Source organism: Coptis chinensis, chromosome 3, assembly GCF_015680905.1.
Source record: "Coptis chinensis isolate HL-2020 chromosome 3, ASM1568090v1, whole genome shotgun sequence".
Taxonomy (NCBI): Eukaryota; Viridiplantae; Streptophyta; class Magnoliopsida; order Ranunculales; family Ranunculaceae; genus Coptis; species Coptis chinensis.
Genome location: NC_141458.1, coordinates 21,285,983 through 21,303,329, shown reverse-complemented (window position 1 = coordinate 21,303,329; position 17,347 = coordinate 21,285,983). Strand labels below are relative to the sequence as shown.

The 17,347-nt window shown below is 38.1% G+C and overlaps 1 protein-coding gene across 1 annotated transcript; it reads right to left on the bottom strand.

Annotated features, from left to right (window-relative positions):
- Positions 1-15,665: 15,665 nt before the first annotated feature.
- On the bottom strand, positions 15,666-16,994 carry LOC147508580 (uncharacterized). The gene has a single exon (XM_086599147.1). The coding sequence runs from the start codon at positions 16,745-16,747 to the stop codon at positions 15,791-15,793; it is 957 nt and encodes a 318-aa protein (XP_086455273.1). The 5' UTR covers positions 16,748-16,994; the 3' UTR covers positions 15,666-15,790.
- Positions 16,995-17,347: the final 353 nt, after the last annotated feature.

The following is a 17,347-nucleotide window of genomic DNA, read 5'->3' as shown; positions in this document are numbered from 1 at the left end:
TGTTTTAAATTTCCGATTTACCCTTCAAACGTGAAGTGTAGAAAATTTCATGGTGAAACTTTCGGGTACCCTTTTGATTTAAATGATTGGATTAAAATCGAGAATACACTAACTAATAAACGGGGCAAGTTTTCCCATTATATATAAGATACGTATTGCAGTATCTTAAATTTTAACTATTTAAATAAAGAAAAATTATCATATATATGAAGAACAGCTTGTTTCGCATCTATGGAATCAAATTAACTCATTGGGATTTCAAAATATAGATTCATGATATCAATAGATTTGTGCTTCCTTCATCTATATGTTGCCGATTCCTATTTAACTTGGATTGGGTTTTATTTGTATAAACTGTCATTAATTGATTAATGATTTCGGTATTTGTTTCGTGTATTGATTGAATTGTTGGTAGGTTAGTCTACATTAACTGAATTGATTAATTTGTTGTTGATGGTTATGTGTTTGAAAAATGTCGTTTTGTTTGTTAACAGTGGGTCAATGGTTTGGGTGATTGTTGAAGCTCTGAAGGGGTGTTAATGGAGGTCAAGATTTTTTTTATATGATTTATGAATGATGAGTTAGTGTTTTTGTTTAGTTAATGTTGGTGGGTTTTTGAGGGGAGTAAAACCGAATGCTTTATAGTGGGGCTTGTCGAAGCTTGAATGGGTTGGTAATGGCTGCGAGATCCAGATCTAGTTTTGATGAAGGGTTATTGATTTAATGAATTGAGTTTTTGCTTTTATTAAAGTTGTAGGGTTTTTGATTTGGATTATTTTTGGTGGGTTGATGGTGGTGGTTGGATAGGTGTTTGTATTGGTTGTTCGGTGGAGAAGAAGGTCTGATGGAGAAGATGACTGTGAGTGTTATCTAGTCCTCCTGCTTATAGTTTAGTTAATTTGCGTCCGGATCTTTCAGTTGGGCTTGGGCCGAATTTGAGTGGTGGGCTTGAGTTGTTTTATAACCTTTTGGGCTTAAGTTTGTTTGAGGTTGGTTTGGGCCTAAATATAAACATGTGGGCTTAAGTTTTGTTTAATATGGGCTTTAGGTGAGAGTTTGTTTTTGGGCCGAATCTGTGCCTGGTTTGGAATCGAGTTTTCACATAGTTAAGGTCAGATTCTAACTCTTGCCAAAACATGAAAGAGTGAGTTTTCTGAGTCTTATTTCCAACTCAATTGGCCTCATTGCATTCCGAGGTCTGTGGAGGTAGTTATGGTGTCTGGAAGTTTTACTAGTATAAAACAGTGCATAAGAAATCAGTTTCTGTGCACTATGTTCGAGCTTAGTTTTTGAACATTTAGAATGAGATTGAGTTTTTTTGACATAAAAACGTAAGTTCTATGTGTTAGCTTTTCAATACAAAAAGTCTCGAGGCATTCAGATATCTGTGGAAAGAGTTGTGCCATTCGAAAGATAGTCCGTCAGAAATCTAGTTTGTTGAAATTAGGATTTTTACCAAGTTTGAACTATTTTTACTCCGAGATAGAATGACATTGGGACTTTGAGTTCTACATGAAAAAGTAAGTATACCTATCTTAGTTTTCAATTAATCAAGTGGTGTATCATTTGGATTGCGATAGGAAATATTTTTGTTTTGGCAAGTTACCTAGATAACCTACCATGTTTTCTTTTTAGGGGAGCTCTAGTTAATTTTCTTATTGTAATGAGATAAATGATTTAACTTAGACATACGAGTGTCTTGAATCTTGATTACTTAATTTCACATTTGTATTATATTTTCAAGTACAATTGTTGCATATACATTAAATGTTAGTATAGATTTATGTTATATCACGTGACATGTTACATTAAACTTTGTGTTTAATATATATATATATAATTGAGGAATGAAAGGGAAATGAAGTGTGCAACCTTAACGCATGAATTCTTATTGTTATTTGACTTTGACAATGTGGCTGATAAGAACTACGAAGGCTTGATTACAATCTTGAAAGATTTGGATACGTAAGCAGTTTTGAGCAAAATTGTAGCCACTACACTATACTATATTATATATTATATATTGGTTATTGTGATAACTATATGTGAACAATGTTAGTACTTAATTGTGTACGCGATTGTGGTTGTTTAAAATATATTCACGAGATATTTAACTAATGTGTTATTTCTGATTGAACCTTTTGATATCTATGATTTATATAATTGATAATGAGGTGAGTTGATTAATTATTGTGTTTGGAATCTTTAGTAATGATTCTATTGTTTGAGACGATGTTTGTTTTGTAATGAAAATATTATAATAAATAAGAACTTTTGAGTGTTAAAATCTGGTGTAAAAGTGTCCGGTGAAAATCTAATGTGTCGCCCACATATTTAGATCTTTCCACGCCTCTTTGATGAAAAAAAATAAAATGAAATGTTTATGACTAATGATGTCATGTGAAAAACCGCCTTAGAGAGGAACTAAGGCATCCGCCTTGCGGGTGGGCTATATTCCTTGAGTGTATGGGAATGTAGGTCTGAATTCTTTGAATGTGGCGGGAATGACCTAAGGTATTCATTGAATGTGCCATGAATGACTTGTTAGTGTTATGATGGGTATTCCTTGAATGTGGCGGGAATGATCCAAGGTATTCATTGAATGTGCCATGAATGACCTAATATTTTGTTATGTCTAAAAGAAGCTTTGTGTATGTGTATGGAGAGCTCAGAGATGGCTGTGACTCACAAGTTACGAGTTTACAAGATGAAAATATGTTTCCTGGAGGTGATATCCCCGCTTGGGACATATGTCTTGTAGTGGTACTTGGTGTGAGTGAGGCACACGGATATGTGTACGTGATTTGACAAATGTGTGTAGTGCAAATTGTGGAGTAGGAACTAAAGGTTGGGCTGTGTCTTTTAATAAATGAGTCCACGAGATAATTAATAAGCAAAGTAAAATATTGATTTTACGTGTGATGGAGTTATTGAATATGATGTATATGATTTCTTATGAGAAATGTTTATGTGGTTTGTGTGAGTTGATACTCACGAGGGATGAATGTACTCCATGGCTGTGACTTTTTCCTCGTTCTCATAAGTAGACGAGTGATATTAAAGTAAAATATTGATTTTATGTGTGGCTGAGTTTTACATATGAATATTTATGTATTATGATGTACATGATTTCTTACAAGGAAATGTATACGAGGTTTGTGTGAGTTGATACTCATGAGGGATAAATGTACTCCCTAGTTGTGATATAGTTCATCGTTCTCATTAGTAGGACGAGTGGCTTTTAAGAAAAATATTGGCTTTAAGTATGAGCGAGTTGTTGGATATGATTGGTGATATATTAGGATATGATGCGTATAATTTCTTACGAAGGAATGTGAATATGGTTAGCGTGATATGATGGATATGGTGGTGTGATATGAATGTTAGTTAATATTGGTGATATATTATGATATGATGGATATGGTGGTGTGATATGAATGTTAATTAATATTGGTGATATATTATGATATAATGGATATGGTGGCGTGACATGAATGTTAATATTGGCGATATATTATGTCATATTATAAATAACCATGATGGTTGCAGTGAGAGTGACATAGATGTATACTATAAATGATTACGTTTGCGAAATCTAACTTTGTTTTGTAGGAGGGTAGGACTTATTAACTTTTTATGCAGAGACGTTGTCCTACCCTAAGACGACGTGCTGGCTTAAAGGTAAAGTGTATCAAACTCATATTTAAATAAGTTATCATATGTGTATGTAATAATTAGAATGTAAGTGAAAATTATATTGTGAGTTATTTTGGAAAGTGAGAATGATGAATACTGTTATATGAGATTTATTGGAAATGTATATTGGGGGTTGAAATTTTACTAGGGAAGAAACTGCATGCCATTTTGAGAATACGGAACTAAATTGTCTTCCAAGTTGAAATGATTGTAATAATATATTTCTTAATTTGAAAGATTGAACATACTGCTATACTATTTTATATTTTTAGTCTTACTCATACCAGCAAATTCAATTTGCTGACCCATGTTTGCTTTGTTTTGCAACGTGGGTGTGTTCTTGGAAACATAGATGGTGGAGTGCAGTGGATGAGGACACGTGATTTGGATTTGCTCTTGAAGTCTTCTGGTTTAAGTTTTTCTGAAGTGTACGGTTTTGTTTTGAGACAAATGTAATAGAGTTGGTTAGTTTCTTTGTAGTTTAATAATGTGATTGAAGGATTGTTCATTTTGGTTTTAATTTGATTTCAGATTTTAATATCGTGGTTGATAATATGTTATTAGGGTTTCATTTTATCCTGGGTTTTCAGAAGATGGAATAGGGTGAGGATAATTCCCTATTTTAATTTTTTGAAAATTTGGGGTGTGACATCCTTGGAATACTTTCTTGTTAAAGAAATTTTATTATTAAAATATTCAAGTTCATGAGTTCTTACACTTAGTATTTATACATATAGTTTTCATTTTTTGCATCAATGAGCTGCAATCTCTCAATGTGGTCAAATCAACACACAGCTCGCTCCCAATGTTGTCAAGTCTACGAACCAAAATGCCCTCCAGAGCTTAAACGTTCTCCACATTAAAACACTCACTCGAGCTTAGGGCTACATAGCTCACAGGCTACATAGCCTTAACACTTCTCACTGGTTGGAGACTTTTATTTCTAGGGTTAACTAAGTACAGAACGCTCTCCAAGAGCAAAACATTCAAACAAACTAAAACACTCTCCAAAGCTCAAACGTTCTGAATGACTAAACGCTCACTCAAGCTCAAGGCTACATAGCCGACATGCTACATAGCCTTAACACTTCTCGCTAGTTAGAGACCTATATTTCTAGGGTCAATTAAGTGCAGAACACTCTCTAAGAGCAAAACATTCAAACAAACTCGAACGCTCTCCAAAGCTCAGACGTTCTGAATGATTAAACGCTCATTCGAGCTTAGGGCTACATAGCCTACAAGCTACTTAGCCATAACGCTTCTCGCTAGTTGGAGACCTATATTTCTAGGGTCAACTAAGTGCAGAACGCTCTCTAAGAGCAAAACATTAAAATGAACTCAAATGCTCTCCAAAGCTCAAACGTTCTAAAGACTAACGCTCATTCGAGCTCAAAGGCTTCATGGCTCCAACACCTTTCACTAGTGAAAAACCTACACTGCTGGGATTAACTTAGTGAAGACTACCCTCTAAGAGCAACACACTTGATTAAGCTATAACACTCACTCAAGCTCAAACGGTTCATAGTATCCTATGTCTTCCTAGACAACGGGATATACATTTCTAGGTCAATTCCTACGAAAGTATATGCATCAAGCATTCAGACAAAAGTAAGATCATACTTCAAAGTACACATGCATTTCATAAGTACAAATATGAACTGCCTGAACACACGCAAGAAACCAGTTCTTTAAAGCTATCGAACTGCCACTTATGTGGAAACCAGTTCATCCCAATCTCAAAACTAAAGCAATAGATAAAGCGAACTACCCAGGTTTCCCCAGGTTATCAGCTCTTAATGTATCTGGGTAGAGCCCCAACCATTTCAAGAAGCGACTGCCCAGGCAAGCCCAAGAAACCAATTCTATTGTTTTACAACCACTCACAAACTCTAAAATTAGAGAAACATTTAAAGAAACCTCACCAAGGAAGAAGAAATGTGGAAGCGATGTTCAAGCATCAGGAGTAACATGCTTAACTTCAGCACAATAGCTCGAGTAGTACTGGTAGATGGAGCGGTACTAGCATTTTCAAGCACGACAAACACACTCGTACCTAGAGCCCCAAGTTCACGCTCTCCTTTCAATTCAAAGTACGTCTCCTACAGCAACGCATAATCTTGGCACACTTTATCATATGTTTGCTGAGCATGACGAGCAACCGACTTGCATTGCTTGGGGTACTTAGTTACTGCTCCCAGTATTTCTTGCACATCAACCATGGAACTAACCAGCAACGACCTCTCGGGCACAGCGTCCTGATCCAGCTTCCTCAATTCAACCAGTTCCTTCCTCTCATCCTCTCGAGCGAGCTACAAGCTCAATAGGTCCTGCTTTATCTTGCTCGTATCATTTTCCACAGTTTCCATAACCGGGCCGTATGCTTCAACTTATGATACCCATTAAGAAACTACAATAAAAACATACATGTTACTCTCGCCAATAAAAGAAAAAGGGACCAGAGAATAGTAAAAACTTACCAAACAGCAAGCCATATCCATGGTCTCCATAGTCTTATCCAAATCTTGGTCTTCCAGCATCTCCTTGTCACCCTCCAAGACAATACCTTCCAAAAGATAGTTAGCTATGGGTGCCGACCCAAGGCTGCAGTCAGATCATTTTACTGCACGCATCTTCCCCGTCTTCCAGCGTAGACGAACTGTCTCCCCAGATCGCCATCCTACCTCCCCAACGCACCAGCCCCATAGCTTTCCACAACAACAACTTTTCCTTTACCTACCACAACATGATCACGAGCGCCCAGGTCGGCCCCACCCCTTGAACTCGGGTTCCTGAGCACCACACCTCCAGTTCATTTGCGCGAACCAAAAGCAGAGCGACCCACAATTTTGATCGTTTTGTGCCCCTCATATCAGCAGAGACCGCCTTCCGCTTACCCAGATCGCGTGAATGGCGTGGCAAGAATTCAGTCTCCTCCAAGATGATGAGCGGAGAGGTCTCCCTCACCCCTCCCATTGGAGGGACCAAAGAGTCAAAATCATCGCCATCTGCCCTCGACATTCTACACTCCGTTGACAACACAAATTTCAGCAAAAGAAGTGTAGTAAGCTTACATATCACAAAGAAGAGCAATGAAAAGAGGTCGGAAACAAAGAAGAGCAATGAAAAGCACTCAACAACTTTGGCAAAAACTTGGACAAGAACTTTGGCAAAAACTTGGACAAAAACTGGCAAATAGCTTGAGGAAGGTGACGAACTAGTAACCCTAAACCTTTTCACAACATGTCTTTTAGGGTGAACCGTTTCACTTCCCAAGACATACCATAAATGTATTGAAACCCTAAGCCGACGTGCCGTGTATACCGCCATCTTTTCAAATTCCAAAAAATAAGGAGGTTACCATTTCTGGCTCTCTCAAACGTTTGTATCCTCACGCGTGCAACACACGTGCTAAGGCCCACTTTAAACCAGAACGCTCTAACAAGAGCAAGACGGCACTTGAGCTTAAAATCTACATAGCCTGTACACTTCCTACTAATTGGAGCATGCAACGCTATACAATGCAACAACATCAGGCAATATACATTCAAGGCATCAAGAAAAGAGCAACAAGAAAAAGCATGCATTTCATAAAGGCAAAGGAACGAACTGCCTGAACAGGCTCAGGAAACTAGTTCGTCTGCTAGTCGAGTTGCTGGGACGTCCCAGAAAACCAACTCGGCTAGCAAGCATTCATCACACAATGAACTGCCCCGAACAATCCTGGAAACTAGTTCGTTAAGTTCTTGCTTAAATACTTCACAGAAGCGAATTGCCCAAATTTCCCCAGGTTATCAGTTATAATGTATCAGGCCCATGGCCAGTTAAAGAAACTTAAACAATTACAAAGGATGGATTAACTCATCAACTTGAAGCGGATTCAGTAAAGAGCCGGAGGTAACCTGGAGCGAGGTCAAGACAGGAGGGACTTCAGAGTTCGTTCCTACCTCAGTCTCAACAAGTGATTCAACAACAGGGCCAGTAGCAGCGGGTACCACAGCAAGAACGACACCGACATCTACGGTAGGAGAGACCCCTTTCTCACCCGCAACCGTACGAGCATACACCTCCTTGAGTTGTTCATGCTCTACCCCCAGCTGCTCATGTATATCCTCCATCTCTTCTAATTCGGTGACCATACGATCATACGCCTCCTTAGCATCTACTGCCACCTTTTTACACCTACCAGCGAAGTCATTTACTGTGGCCAACTTCCCTTCCAACTCTCTTGCCCGGTTCTCTGCGATCGTGCTCTGCAAGAAAAGGGTAACGACTTGCCCCCTAAGGTCGCTCAACTTTTTCTGTTCAGCCTGTTGCACCTCACGAACACTGGCAAGCTCGTCCCTCAGCTTCTCCAGCTCATTTTTCTCCATCTCAGCAAACTGAATAGCAGTTTTTATCTTTTGGTACCCCAGCTATAATCTGTAGGCAAGTGAACACAGTTAGAAACACAAATAAAGCTTGTACAAACAAAGCCTCATCTTCAGATCGCGGTTTGGCACTAACCAAGCAGTGAGCCTGGTCCAATACTCCCAGGTTCTCATCCAGATCTTTCGAGTATAGATCCTTCCGATCTCCATCCAGTGTAATCCCTTCCAGCAAGCATGACGCTATAGGTGCAGACTTATAGCTGCAGTCCGACCTCTTCACGGTCACCTCCCAGCCAGTTCGCTCGTTGACATAAACAAGGTTACGCTCTAGGTCATCCCCACCAGCAAGCACTAGCTAAGATGGCCCTTCCCAACTTTCACACTAGGAGCTTTCTCCTTCGCCCTCTCTGCAACAGTACCAGCATCCCCGAGACCCAGAATGCTAAAGTCCACCGAGGGCCTCATCTGGAAGACCGAGCTGTCTTCCCACCAGTTCGCTCCCCACTAGCAGCACCAGAACTGCTATCGAGGATGACCTCAGCCGCTCTAGCGACCTTCACATCCCTAGAAATAGGCTCATCAACCTTCCTCTTTAGGGAACTCTTTCGCTCACGAGGAATGAAAAAGATGTCCTCCACATCAACGGGGAAGCTCTCCTATCATTTCCCCCTTCCACCAGTAGTAGACCTATCCACTTCAGGTCGCTTCCTATTACCACTGGCTCCCCCACTAGGTCGCACTGACCCACCGCCATTCTTCCTCCTTTGCTCCCTACTCACTATCCCGCTATCTTCACGCTCCATGCTCGAACTGCTAGATGACCTAGTGACGTCCTTACCTTTGGACCTCTTCTTCTGCTGCCTCCTCTTTGCCCTGATCCCGCGTCCTCCTCTTTCAACAAAATAGCTAGCCACTTCAGGCAACTTCTCTTGCTTATCAGCACGAGTAAGACAAGCAAACTTCTCTATCACACTACGACCTTTCTTTTGGCAATAGCGACCTCTGCAAACATAAGAAAGTCAAAGGTTAGTTCGTTATTAGCACATACTTGTCAACATACAAAACAGAGGCATGATTCACCATATAGCCTACTACGTACCTGATAAGCACCCAAAACTATAATATTAAACCCCAAGAGACATAGCCTTTTGGTCGATTATGTGTTTAATAATCATGTAATAATTATATTTTCATACTTTTGCAGGTTTCCGCAATTAAAATAAATATAGTGATAAAACATGCATCGAAGTATGGGAATACGAGAATATTTGAAGTTTCCCACTCGACCCCCGTGAAGCCCCAAATGAGGCGACTAGAGCGAAGTTTCCAAAAAACAAAACCGGTCGCGAAGTAAGGTCCACATATATAAAGAAAACAAACTTCCAAGCTCAAATCGGATAAATCTAGATGCCGACGTTGGTTAGTGAATTTTCATCATAGCGACGACGGCGACGAACTCTGCGCAAGGACAAAAAGTCGTAAAAACGCCAAAATCGGCGCAACCACTGGACACACTAAGTGGGCCTACTCTGCAGGCCCAGAAGGCATGACAAGTCAAGATAGGCAGGTGGCAAAGGATGGTTTCAATTTGGTACCACCTGGCAAGAGAGAAGACACGTACCAATTCAAACCAGGTGGTTTGAATTGAAATGAGCTACAAGACGAAACTTAAAAAAAGGAAAAAGACAAAAATTAAAACAGTTAAAACAAAACTTTGTTTCGAACTATTCAATTATCATAAAGCCAAATCTAAATTAAAACATTCACGGATAGCCTTCAGTCTCCAGCCTATATATATGAGGGGGTCACCTTCATTATTACCCCCTTCAAAGATATTAATGCTTTAGCTTCCGCCTAGTTAGATTTTTCTTCAAGACTTACATTTCGCCATTTCCATTCAAAGAAGCCTTAAATAATCGTAAGTTATTTTACTCTTTAATAATGATCATTTCTTTTCTAGTTTAATTCACGTCCGCATTTATTTACTTAATGTATATAGCAAGTTCTATTATTCCTTCTATGACCATGAGCTAATCCCCCTCGTGGGGAGGGTTATCTTTGCTTCGTGTGAAAATCGGATTGACTTCGTTAATATTCTAGAATCACTACTTAGGAATTAGGCATAGATTTGATATCCGGTCCCAAAATGACTGAGACTGTACAAAGTTGGACTCGATGCTCCAGGTCGACAAAAATGTCTCTCTACGGTGTCAGGTCGGTGTCGGTGTCGCTCTCCAATTCGTCCGGTGATGTGAAATCGAGCCAGGAGCTGAAATAATATACCAGAGATGAGATATTATTGAAACTCCTGATGCTAGTGAAATGCGACCTAGAGATGTGGGCATGCACTAGGGATCAATACTCAACGTCGTCTCCGAACACGAGACGAATTAGAGATGTAGTGATGTAATAGTAAACTGTTGAAAAACGATTTTTGCATGAGCATGATTAACTCTCTCCCTGTTTCTCCACCTTTGTTCACCTACATAAAAATCACCGTAGTAATTTACATTAATTGCATTATCGTAAAATTTATTAAACCAATTAAAAAAAAACCTAAAAATCTTACTCATTAAAAGTTGTAATTCCAGTTGTGAACCTATCCGAGCCCTAAGGTTTGGACGATCCCTTACTCGACCTATCCTACCAAACCCACGTGAGTAAGGTAACTTGACTAAAATGTACGACTATACGGACGTTGGAATTTGGACTTTGGACTTGGGTCTTTGAACTTCGGACTTTGGACTGTGGACCTCAAACTTAAGAAAATAAGTAACTGAAAACCAAAACGTGTATAAATGTGTGTTTTATCAGTACCAGTAAAATTACAAACCTTAGTCTCTACACTATAACCAGAGGTGCAACAATTCCCAACTATAAAAAAAGGCCTCTTCTCCCAGGATTCATTACTAACCCCATCCAGTACCCTAGACTTTCCAGTCAAAGTCTATAAGCTAAAATTGTTCGCGATAGATCATTTTACAACAAAGTGCTCAGCAATATCCACAACACCAATGTTGTATTCTCCACTCTCATTCAAAAGATCGAATACCCTAAGCAGATGCCATGTGTTCTCAACGAACTGTCAGGGCGCTTTCTCACGATAATTTAAAAATCACATGTCAACCGAGAAAACGGTAATCTCATCCCCGCTCTCAGTTGCCCCTCGCAGATAACCATACCATAATCACGGGGGACGAACACGCTACTAAAAACATCAGCGTCCTCACCCAGTTTGTGAATCTCCAGATCGCTCACACAAATATCATAAGTGCGCCTCAATTCACCAAAGCTTTTTCAGTGCTAGCTTATCTACTACCCTAGGAGGCAAACCACTAGAGGATGAGGCACCAGAACTGCTCGCCACCGCGACTGCAGATTCAGAACCAACATCCTCTATCTCCTTACTCAAATCAACCTCCCTAACCTCCTAAGATCGGGTATCATCAAAATCAGACATTATTCTTTCTCTTTTCAAGTCCATAACAACTACTCAACCAAGACTAAAACCAGAAACCGAGCAAAAGTAAAGTGAGCAGAAAGGAAAGTACAAGAAACAAAAATGGCAGAAACTAACCTTAGCTCTCGTTCTCAAGGGAAGCAAATGAGGAATCCCACAACTCTCCAGGCGTACATCACAAGCCACCCACCGGTTCATTTTTCAAAAATAAAACACAATCATTTTATCTAACCCTAGTGTGCCACGTATTCACGTAAAACGAGGTGCCTCAACTGCGACCTTTCAAATCAAACGTACCATGTGCCATCCACGTGCAAGCTTAAATCTCTCAGCAGATCGCTCACACGAACAGAACGACCTATTGAGATGGGGCTGTGTGAGAGAGTAATATTCACATCCAATGAATATCAAGCACGTGTCCAACACAAACATGAATGCAGATCGACCCTCGATCCTCGTCCTCATAGCTCGCTTCATAGCCACTCAACTAGGGCAATTGATCTGACTAATATGTAATCAACCGACTCGGAAGTCTTCGTCACACGAGATCGCTTTATAGTAACTCGCTACACAAGAACGACCTCTTATGGTAGCGATCTCCCAGACTCTCACTCATCTCAACGGTCGGTAATGTATGTCTTTATTACTACCATCAAGACTGGAGCTTCAGGCACGCTTCGTAATAACTCGTCATCATGGCTCGGGAGTGGCCTAAAGACCTGGATCTGACCTGATGTGCAAGAGCAGGAGGCGCAACCCCCTTGCCTATATAAAGAGGATGAGGAACTACGTCTGACCTGATTCAAGTTCCCCCCCAGAGAGAGAACTTGATACGTAGACAGTTCATCCATACGAACTCGGTCAATCCTAATCATCCATTCTATCTCCTCCGAATTACCTACACCTGTAAGGTTAGACGAAATATAACCTTCATAGTCAAGGTGCTTTGGACAGATTAATCAAAAGGCTTATCAAGGTGATTATTTGATAAAGCACACTTCGAAAGTAAGTTTTCTTACATATGATTTTATATTATATTACATACATGTTGAAAGCATACTATATATGTGCAAAAAGATATGTTTTAGCTATGGGGTTGTTTACATGTGTTGTTTAATTTTTTTATCCGCTATGTTCTATGTAGCGTCCCATGACAAACAGTTATTATGGCGCAAGCTATGATAACATACTACGATTAGTGGTATAAGAGATATATGACTAGACGTAAAGTTCTTCTTAGAGCTATACCTACACCTATACATATTTAGGGCTCATCATAGGAATATGGATTTGCAATGGAGTGTTGTTTTGAGGAGGTTTTATAATTTATATGGATAGTGACCACTATTGTTTTAACATGTTGAGAATGAGTAGACAAATGTTTCATCACTTCAGCCTTAATTTGTAATAAACACTCAAAACTGTAGTTTAAACCCCTTAATAGTATTCTACTTAGGCCAATTACATTTACAATAATGTGAGTTTATCACTATTTACTTGTTTTTGTGTATTTCAGGCTTTGGAGTTGAATAAGTGTTGAGATGATGTCAATTGTGTGTGAAAATAAGCTAAATTGATTGCTAGGTGAAAACTATGGAGAAAGGCCAAGATTTATGAAGAAAAATCCATAAAAAAATCCAAGTCAAAAGATACAAGCGAAAGTCAACCTAGATGGAAAACTGCTGAAAAGTTAGCATAACTTCAAATGGGTATATCTTTGGACTCAGAGCTCTGATTGAGGCCTGTTTTATATCCAAATAACCGTCTCGAAAATATTTTTCTAACCGTGTAGGCATCAACCTATTTGGAATAACACAAGTCGACAAAAATGGCGTAACAGTAAAACACTACAAATTTGGCTTAAGTTAAATTTTATGTATTGGACCCTAGTGTAATTTTGAAGCCCATAAGCCTATGGAGAGATAGAATTTCGACCACAACATGTAAAACCATAATTGCTATTTATAAAAGTAATGGTTAATGTCAAGTCTAAGTATCCATTGTATTATCCAACTTTAATTTAGTTTATAGGGTTAGAAATTGGGGTTTGTGCCTCCCTTTTCTTCCACCATCAATAAAATTTCCATCTTTCATCTTCTTTATGTCTATGTTTCATTGCTTTTATCATTATTATTGTGTTTTTCCAATGAAGCTAGGCTAAATTCCCCGACCATTAGGGAGAGTTTATATGAAGCCTAAGTGAGGATTTTGTATGTTTAGTTAGTTTAATTATTATTTGTGCTTAAAGTTTAGTATTTGCATTGTTCTAGAGATATGAGATGTTAGTACTAGACTATGAATTAATTAATCCTCACAAGAGATTGGTGAATTGATTCTTTTCTCATACTAATCAACCTTTGGCATAAAAATAAAGATTAATTGGTTGGGGATTTAACAAAGTTTGAATATACGTGTTGGAACATTGCGGGAAAACATAAAATGTTATAGCTTTACAATAAAACTAATTAGACATATCAATGATTCACTAAAATGTGGATTTAAAACTCTTCCCTAACTTCCCTTCCATCAAAACCCTAGTTTTAATTGTTTAGTATAATTAGTTGATTTATATTTGTAGTTTAATAGTAGTAAAATTTATTCACCAATTATTACTCCCACATTTCTTCTTGATTTAAATTAATTGAATTTAGAGTAGATTCGAACCTTATATATATAAGGGAGGGATCCGTTTACCATGGTTTATACCACGCCCCTTTACAAGATGAGTTAAAAGCTAATATTTTGTAGATATGATTTCCTAACTATGGATAAATTTTCCACAAAAATTCGGCTCATTTGGAAATTTCTAACCTATTTAAAAATTGTTGACAACTTTAAATATTTTTTTAACTGCCCAGATTTTTCGATTTTGCAATCATTTTTTGACATTGTTAAACATCATCAAATGAGCTGAAATTGTGTAGAGGTGATCTTCATGGTTTGTTGGACATATCCACAAAAAATTAGGTTCTAGTTCGTCTTGTGGATGAAGTTGTGGGCCATGGTATAAACCATGGTATATTGATCCCTTCCCTATATATATATATATATAAACCATGGTATATTGATCCCTCCCCTATATATATATATATAGAAAATAGAGTATTGATTTAAACACGTGTTTGTTAGATTAGGTATTAATGTTTATGTATTAATATTTAGTTTAGTAAATACTTGTTTATCAATTTGCGTGGCCTTGGTCTGAATGACAACCGATATCTGTTAGTCGAGGAGGAAGTTGCGTATTTCTTGTACATAATATGTCATGGCATGCGACAACGAAATATTGAATTGCAATTCTTCCGCTCATGTGAAACAGTTTATCGTTATTTCTATGTGGCATTGCCAATGGTTTTTAGGTTATATAAATAATTAGTCAATAATACTACCGTTGCAAACTCTCCTAATTACTACCTGAAAACAAAAGAATGGCATGAACATTTTCAGGTTAGAGAGATGTAGATGTGTGTTGAGATTTTTTTTTTTTTTTTTATCAAACAAGCACTTAGTAATTAATATTTACACCAAGTCTATCCTCTCCCAGGTGTCCGAAACTCATACAGGCGGGTACACGATGTCTACATTTTAAAACTGTAACTCCTAGCTTTCAACAAAAAATATAATGTCCATATCACAACTAGAGTGATCTGAGTCTAATACTTTAGGTGCTAGCTTGTTTTTTGTGAGCTTGAACCTCAATTTCAATTTAGAAATGATTGCAAACTATGGCTCAAAAACAAAAATGTCCATATCGCAACTCACAAGATGAGTGATCTGAGTCTAATACTTTCAGTGCGAGCTTGTTTTTTGTTAGCTTGAACTTTCGATTTAGAAATGATTGCAAACTACGGCTCAATAATGCAAATCCGTATATGGATTTTTTTTTCAAGTTGATAAACATGAGCTTGAATCACTTATTTGTTTGATACTGGTCGAAAAGTTCTGAAAACTGGAAGCGGGATCACATAGGACAATAACCACCATTACGTACTCCTTAACCATACTTTTTTCCTTTTAGCCGGAAAATCTGTTTTAAAAAATTGTTTTAAGAGAGGCAACTTTTTCTCAAGTTAAACCCCTTTCAAATTCTTCGGACATTTTAAGAAAAAATGTTCACTTTAAGGAAACCACATTTGGGGCAATTAATCCGAAGAAAGCAAATTTATTCTATTGAAATTATCAAGAACTACAAGAAGAATTAATTCCTAAAAAAGATTTCACCAACATATCTACAGCATATAGGACTCTACTTAACAGGATCTTCTCCCTAAACTTCACTTGCTACAAGTGGTGCATAGCTAAGTCTTGTTTCCTCTTCTACTTGTTCTCCATTTCTCCTCTTGGACTCGTTGTAAAACACACTGTACAACACTAACATGAAGAGTTTCAACAAGCAAACATAACAAAGCATCATAATCCCATTTGCCAATTGGGTATCAATTCCTTGATTAATCTTCCTCCTCTCAAATGCAAACGCTACAACCATCACAATGCTGACAATCGACGCAAAGAGCATTAGAACAAATCCTTGAAGTCTTCTTCCTTTATTGAGCTCTTCAAATTTTTGGAGGATCATAGGTTCATTCAAGTTAATTTCCATTATGGTCAAGACTATACTAAAAATCCAAATTGCGGCCAAGTAAAGATAACACAATGTGATTAGTATGACAAACATGAGACTCAGGGCAATCGTGGCTACACCGGTCACCCTTATCGGTAAAACACCAATTGAAATTAGGATGATAGCAACAAGAACAACTACGAGGAATGTGACGTAAACCCAAGTGATTACTTGCCTCTTCCACGACCCGCTGGTCTTTGAAAACAAGTCCTTCATGTTCAATATTGCCCTTGAGGATGTATGCCTTGTAGCCACTACAGAGAACAGAGAGACAGTGCAATAGACAGATAGGAACAAAATTTCCAGTCCCAACATAAGCCAAACGCTCTTAAGAATCTCCTCTACAATTTTCTTTGCACCAGAGCTATTTGGATCCTCCTGACTAACTAAATCTATCAATGTAACGACGTTACCCATGACCGGAGCAAATGTCAGATCAGCACCCAATACCAATAGACAGAAAGGAAGAAATATAAGAAGCATGTTTGAGACGATAAATCTCTTACTCTTTCCACGGATTTCTAAGGCTTTCTCTAGAATCCCTGTTAGGCTTAATAAAACCGGTTCTTCTGCGATCATCGGTTGGTTCATTTCGTCCTCCATTCCACTCCTTACTGATGTCTATTATAGTCACTCTACACAAATAGATATAGATAGTAGTTCAAATTTCAAAACAGAATGTACTTCTTCCTTGCACAAATAGACATAAAGTTGTGCAAGTGATTCTTACTTAACTTCAAAGCAAGAATGTTAGACAAATTAATATCCAACACTGGCTTTTAAGTTAGTATCAGATGCAAAACAGGCGCATAATCCTTTATAGCTCGAGATCGTTAAATCACATGTACCAATTTTTAATAATATGTCAATCGTTCAATCCAATAAACAACAACATGGTATGTCAGACAAACTATTTCTTTTCTCTTTTCTTTTTCAACTTTAATTGAACGTGACACGTCGAAATTTAAATGGCAGCAAACATGTGAAGGGACAAGGTGGACCGTTCTCTAGTTTTGGTTTTGGCTTATTATTGTTTGTTTGTTGAGTAACACAAACTACTCCTGAATTTAGACGCAGAAGGAGATTATCTTATCTTGAACGGCAACTTCTGGAGATTGAACAAGTAGAGGTCTTTGTCATATGCGTATTTCTCATTATAATGTTCTTTTAATAAAAAGAAAAGAAAACATAACATATGTGTAA